Source organism: Panthera leo, chromosome C1 (assembly GCF_018350215.1).
Source record: "Panthera leo isolate Ple1 chromosome C1, P.leo_Ple1_pat1.1, whole genome shotgun sequence".
NCBI classification, from domain to species: Eukaryota; Metazoa; Chordata; class Mammalia; order Carnivora; family Felidae; genus Panthera; species Panthera leo.
Window position 1 is genome coordinate 8613436 of NC_056686.1, and position 6852 is coordinate 8620287.

At 51.6% G+C, this 6852-nt stretch overlaps 1 protein-coding gene across 1 annotated transcript; it reads right to left on the bottom strand.

Annotated features, from left to right (window-relative positions):
• Nucleotides 1-1554: 1554 nt before the first annotated feature.
• Nucleotides 1555-3247, bottom strand: NPPA (natriuretic peptide A). Its single transcript, XM_042952031.1, has 3 exons — nt 2801-3247; nt 2373-2699; nt 1555-1864 (listed from the first exon to the last, which is right to left on the bottom strand). Exons 1-3 carry the CDS (start codon nt 2921-2923, stop codon nt 1853-1855), a joined length of 462 nt encoding a protein of 153 aa, XP_042807965.1. The 5' UTR covers nt 2924-3247; the 3' UTR covers nt 1555-1852.
• Nucleotides 3248-6852: the final 3605 nt, after the last annotated feature.

The following is a 6852-nucleotide window of genomic DNA, read 5'->3' on the forward strand; positions in this document are numbered from 1 at the left end:
AGTCCAGGGACACAGACACAATCGCATACCAAGGCAAATTGTCTTGTGTTGTAATAGTCCTATACAAAATGCTGCCGGTGCAGAGCTTAATTAGTACCGGGCATGTGATCTCAGGGTTGAAGTGGCATTTTCAATGAGCCTTGAATGTGTAGAATGTTCCCAGGAACGCTGGCTAAATCGCATTACAGGAGGGCATGAAGTGAACGTTTTGGCGGGGGGGGGGGGGGGGGGGGGGGCGGGAGCTGGTCAGAGGAATGTCGTAGAATCTGACATGGAGAATGAGGCCTGTAGGGCGGGAAAACAGGTTCGAGCACAGTTCCCTGTTGTGGGTGAACCTAGTGCCTGGGACTCTCTGCTTTTCAGAAACGGACACAAGGAAACGGCATCCTCTCCAGTGCAGCCCTGCTCCGTCACCTTGGGCCTGAATTAGAGAAAGCTGGCGGCTACTTTTTAATTATGTGTTAGTACCCAAAAGGCACATAAATGTGCGGTTCGTCAGCAAACGTTTTTTCTTCACTTTGCTCAGCATTTTGGGGAGGGGGGGGAGAGAAAAAGAGTGCATGAGTGAGGGAGGGGCAGAGAGAGAGGGGGACCAAGGATCTGAAGTGGGCTGCACGCTAACAACAGCGAGCCTGATATGGGGCTCCAACGCAAGAACCACGAGATCATGACCTGAGCTGAAGTCGGATGCTCAACCGACTGAGCCCCACAGGTGCCCTGCTTTGCTCAGCTCTTAAACCCAAATGCTTTGCCCACTTTCTTAAAGTGCAGTCACTCAGCTGTGCCAAGTAACTCTCTCAAAATGTATCAGAGAAAGTTTTGTTAGTGCCCTCATTTACAAATGTGCCTTGATTTTTTTTTTTTTAGGCTCTGAGTATATATGTGCCTCCAAAAACAACAACAGCAACAAAAACAAAACAAAAAACTACTGGGTGTACAAAATTGTCTATGGGGTACAAGCTACATTAGATGTAACCAGAAAAAAAAAAAAACCCAGATGTTTGTAAGTTTTCTTTTTAATAAATAAGTGCCCTGAATATGAGCAAATCTGAAAAATAAATGCCCTTTCAGTCTCCTGGGGCATTTCCAGGATCTGTGATAAGGCCGATGTGAGAGAGTAAACTGTGAACTGTGGTTTGTGCCCCACCTTCCACCAAAGAAAAATTTAAGGGTAAGAGGTGGGAGGGAATACAAGCAAGAATTTGTCCAAATCCACAGCATGCCACCAAGAGTGACCCTAATGTCAGCTGTGGACCCTGGGTGACAACAATGTGTCAGTGTAGGTTCATCAGCTGTCACAAAGGCTCCATTCTGGTGGGACACATTGATGACGGGGCTGGCTCTGCATGTGTGAGGGCAGGGGGCCTATGGGAAGCCTCTATACTTTCTGCTTCATTTTGCTGTGAACCTTAAATGGCTCCCCAAGATAAATTCTATTATGTTTAAAAGGAAGAAGAGAGAAACCGGGCATTCTCTCTGACAAAAGGTAAATGGGTATCAGGCTGAATTCTCTTCCCAGGAAAAAGAAAGAAATCACCAACCCGAGCCTTCGGCTTCTGTCCGTGGTGCTGAAGTTTATTCATGATTCAAACAGCTTTCAGTAATGGGTGAGCGTCTATCCTAAAATTTAATGCATAGGATGGGAGCAGAGGGGAAGCCACAATTAAACCACTTGGTCTACATTCAGCATAAAATGTGAGAAACGTTGACAAGAGGCTGCAGCTTGAATAGGGTGCTCATCACGGCTCAACTTGATGGCAATGAGATGGGACAAAGTTGAGTGAGAGACCCCAAAGGATGAGGGTCTCTCGAAGTCTGCGCAGGGCCTGGCCTGCCTTTTCCTCCCTGGCCATTATCTTCGGTACTACAAAGAGAACAGAGACAAGGTTGGCTTGGTGACCTGGCCCTATTGGAAAAGTCAACCTCACAGGACTGTGCTCACTTCCCAGCAGCCCCCACTCCGGCCTGACAACCCTGAGTTTCATGAACTGGTACACAAATTGCTTGTTAGAAGCTATAAGTCAACCCTGGTCATTTTCATTTAATCCTTCGGGGTCTGACAATTCTGGGGAGGCACATGAACTGCCAATCAGCAGAACAAAGGTGACTTGGCTCCATGAACATTTTAAGTCCCCAGTGCTCATGGCAGTAACTTTTTTTTTCTTAGCATTTCCTTAGCAGCCTGTAGCTGAGAATGATGAATGATGTCATTGCCCCAAGTTGGGACACAAAATTTCCAAAAAGAAAGCTTCTACTCTGGTCTCTTTACTGCAGGAGGCATCCCCTGGTGGTGTTCTTTGACAAAGTTTGAGTCTCAGTGAAACCATAACCGCCTTCCTCCCCACTCCATTTCCACCCTCAGCTCCTCTTACCCGGAAGCTGTTGCAGCCCAGTCCACTCTGAGCTCCAATCCTGTCCATCCTGCCTCCAAAGCAGCTGGACCTCCGCAGACTCCGAGGGGCAGCAAGCAGTGCCCTCAACTTGCTTTTCAGGAGGGCAGATCTATCGGAGGAGTCCCAGGAGCCCCGCCCAAGGGCACCCCCATCTCTCTGGGCTGGGTTGACCTCCCCAGCCCAGGGAGGCACCTCAGGGAGGGGGCTAAGAGCTGCCCCAGCTTCCTCATTCTGCTCACTTAGTACTTGTGGGGGCACGACTTCATCTTCTAAAGGCATCTTGTCCTCCAAATGGTCCAGCAAATTCTTTACAAAAAGAACACACGGGGAAAGGGAGAGGTCTCAGTGACCAGCACAGTGTCACAAAGCCCCCTGGTCCCAGACTGTGGCCCCTGTCCCGGTCCTACCTTGAAATCCATCAGGTCTGCGTTGGACACAGAGCCATATACCGGGTTAGCTCCTGTTTGCCACAGGAGCTGACACGCCAGGAAGAGGAGGAAGCTCGCGGTGATGGTGGAGAAGGAGCCCATGATGGCGTCGGTCAAGGAGTGTTCTGGTGCTTGCTGCCTCTCTGTCCTCTCTTCTCCTTCTCTCAGCCTCCCTCCGCCTGTCTCCCAGCTGCCCTGCGCCTCCTCTTTTTATAGCCCCCCAGCTCTCCAAGAGCGCAAGAGGGACGGAACCCTCCCCATTCTGTCACTTGCAGCGATAAAGCAGCTGAATGAGGGAACAGCAGAAGATGACCTTTTAAAGCTATCAGCCCAGCAGAGCCTGTCACTGCCCCCTCCACCTTGAGCAGCCCCAACAACCCCAGACCCTCAGCTGCAAGAGCCACATTCTTGTTGATTTGCCTCAAGAGGTTCCCACTTCAAAGGTGTGAGAAGAGCAAAAAAGAGTCCTTGGTTATCTCACAGTGATGCCTGGGGCTTCTTTCTCCTGGGCAACAGGACCCATGCGGAGAGGCAGAGGGTGACGGTTGGCCAGCGCCCAGCTCCCCGGGTAGGTTTTTCGGCTCAGCTGTCAGGGGCTCCAAATAAGGGCGGGAGAGGAGGAAGTGGCAGGCGGCCGGCAGCTCGGGACAAATTAGTCCAGATGCTCAAGCCGGCCTCACACCTGACTCATCAGCCGTGAGGGCAGTCCTCTCCCTCCAACTGAGCTGCCCTCACTCCTGGCAGTCATTCTCGGCAGTCAGGTGAAGAGGGAGTTATTATTTAGAATATTAAGTCAGCCGGGAACCAAATGTGATGAACATCCCAAGAACTCAGCTCCCACACGTAAACACCAAGAAAACTTTTGGGAACGCAACCATCCCTCTGCCAAGCTCCTCCTCCTTCCCCTCCACAGTGTTGAGGGAGGTGGGCACTTCGAGAGGCCAATGGTTTCATCCCTGTCACCTCGCTGATTAGAGCAGCTCAGACTCTGAGTTTGAAGTTTATGATGGCCCCAACACTCCCAGGAAAGCTCCTGTGGCGAGTTGGCTGGTGGAGTGACGGGGAAGTGAATGTGGCACCCAGTTTCCCTTAATGTCTTCCATGACCTTCCATGAGGCCAGGCGAGTGATGAGCCACTGAGGCCTCCATTTTCCTGACCCACCCCCCCAAAGAAAATTAGCAGGCAGCAAGTCTTCCCCCACCTTTTTTTTCAAGATTTTAACTTTTTTTTTTAAAGTTTATTTATTTTTGAGAGAGAGAGAGAGAGAGAGAGTGACAGAGCATGAGCAGGGGAAGGGCAGATAGAGAGGGAGATAGAGAACCAAAGCAAGCTCCAGGCTCTGAGCTGTCAGCCCAGAGCCCGACACGGGGCTCGAACCCACAGACCGCGAGATCATGACCTGAGCCGAAATCAAGCTTAATCGACTGAGCCACCCAGGCGCCCCTCAAGATTTTAAGTAATCTCCACACCCAACGTGGGGCTCGAACTCACAACCCCAAGAGCACGAGTTGCACACCCTCCCAACAGCCAGCCAGGCTCCCCAAGGCTGCCCACATTTAATGAGCGCCCTCCGTTCACTAAGCACTGAACTCCATGTTAGGGTACTACTCAATGCAAGATGGACTTGGGGGGAAAACCCCAAATTTGAAGGGTTGAGAGACCCGTGCTAGAGCCCCGAGCAAACCAAGTTACACCAAGGTACATCGTCACAGCCTTATTTTCCCCATGCTCTACCCACCCCTCAGTGTTGCCATGAGTTAGATGAACTACCAATGTGTGCATTCTGCACACACGTTCTCAAGTGTGAAGCGCTATCTGTTTGAAAGATGGTGAGAACGGTTGCCCGTGTTGATCAGCGGTAACATGCCCGACACCATGTGGACAACTTTAGATGGATTATCTAATTTTCATCACAGCCCGCATGGGGTGGGTAATATTGTTCTCATTCACAGAGGGGCAGAACTAAGACAGAGGTTATGTCACTTGCCCAAGGTCACTGCCTAAGTGGCGAGGCCAGGGCTGGAACCCCAGGTCTGACACCAGCGCCCGTAATTCCTAATCCATTTCACAGATGCTGCTGCCCCTTAGCATGACAGTTCCTTGCCAGCCCTTTCGGTGCAGTCTCTGATTAAACACACCCCGATCCCCACTCTCCAGGTGACCTCTGAGCAGCTCCTTTACCCTCCCCCTTCCTGGGCAGGGGGTGTGCTTGGCAAGTCCGTGAGCATGCGTGTGTGTGTGGACTACCTCACGGAAAGGGTCATCCAAGCCCCGCGACCGGCCGACACACCCGATGTGTTTCGAGGGGCTCCCCGGAAGCCAGGAAATGCATGTGCCAAGCCCCCTCCCTGGCTGGTCAGGTAGAGAGGCTGTTCTGCGGGCGGGCAGGAAATCAGGGCAGTACGAGGCCAGAGGTCACAAGAGGTATCCAGGGTGATTTTATTCTAAGACAGAAGGAGAAAGGAGCGCTCTCCAGGAACGTTATCAGGGTCAGCCGAACTCAGCTTGAAATCCAGAGTGGGTGCAACCCTGAACAGGAAGTCTGGGGGCAAAACCCTCGTATCCTGATGAGTCCCTGGAATGTGCTCACAGCTTAATCGCTCGGTTGGCAGGGTTATTATTAGCAAAGAGGATTCAGTGAGCAGCCACACTGGGGGAACTGATGCTCCTTGCTGTGTGCATCACACGGCCGATCCCCTGGAGATGCCCTTTCAGACAGGCCTTTGAGGCGGGCGGCGACTTCCGGAAGGGCCTTGTGGCAGGTAGTCCCTGCAATAGCTCGGCCCGAGGGCCTGTGCTGCTCCTCTGTCCTGAGCCACTTCTGAAGTCTGCAGGTGGCCCGAGGAGAGGGGGAAATGCCCTTCCAGGTTCCAGAAAGAGAATTTCAGAATTTTCCCGGCTCCTTGTATTAAAGTAACCTCTCCTCTTCCGGAGTGAAGCCCGAGCAGGGCCTCAGTGTCAGTTGTCGCATTTCTTCTAGTAGCCTCGGCTTTTTGTCCGGGTTGCATTTGGTTTTTATTGCTGTCTATTTTGTGGAAGGGGGGTGGCAAGAAAGAGCATATTCAGTTTTGCTGCCCCGAGGACTTGACGTTGAACCAACTTACCACCTTCTGCACTGACAAGGCTTAGTGGAAACAGAGACCAGCCCCAGATTGTCTGATTACCCCAATCCTGGTGAAGCCTTCCATTTGCACCTGAGACAGAAAATGGCTTGATGTGAAGTTTCTCTTTTTTTCCATGCCCCGGCCCAATTTTGGGGGTGTGCACACCGCCCGCGTGGAGAAGTTAATATTTGACGGCGTGTTTAGAAGCCAGCCTGGAGGAGTGAGGCAGAAGAAAAGCAAAGGCACAGAAAAGCAGATCCACCCCCCACCCCCACCTCTCCCACTAGCTAAAAAGTCAACAGCCTTTATTTCCTTATCACTGGAAAGAAGTTGTCTCAGTCACACAATGGAATGAGCATTGCAAATGGGGGGGAGGATCCAGAATTGGGGAGTCTCTAGCTTCTATCGCAGAGTCCCCATCTCAGGATTCTCCGCGGGGACGCTGTGGGCTGCTTCGGGGAGCCATGAGGTCCCAGGAATGTCACACATGGTCTGCAGCAGAAGCCCCAGTTGGAAGAAATTGGCAAGATCCTGCTGCACGTTTAGGGATGGTTGTTTCTGACTTTGAAAATGATGTTCGGGGCGCCTGGGTGGCTCAGTCGGTTAAGCGTCCGACTTCAGCTCAGGTCATGATCTCGCGGTCAGTGAGTTCGAGCCCCGCGTCGGGCTCTGTGCAGACAGCTGGGAGCCTGGAGTCTGCTTCGGATTCTGTGTCTTCCTCTCTCTGCTCCTCTCCTGCTCACATTCTCTCTCTCTCTCTCTCAAAAATAAATAAACATTAAAAAAAATTAAAAAAGAAAACATTCAGTCCCAATACTATCCTGACTTCTGTAACCTCAACACTTGGGACCCAGCAAAGCCCATCCACTCTCTACTTAAATCCTTTCCAGCTTTGAAGACGTGGGTTAGGGCTCCTGGGCTCTATT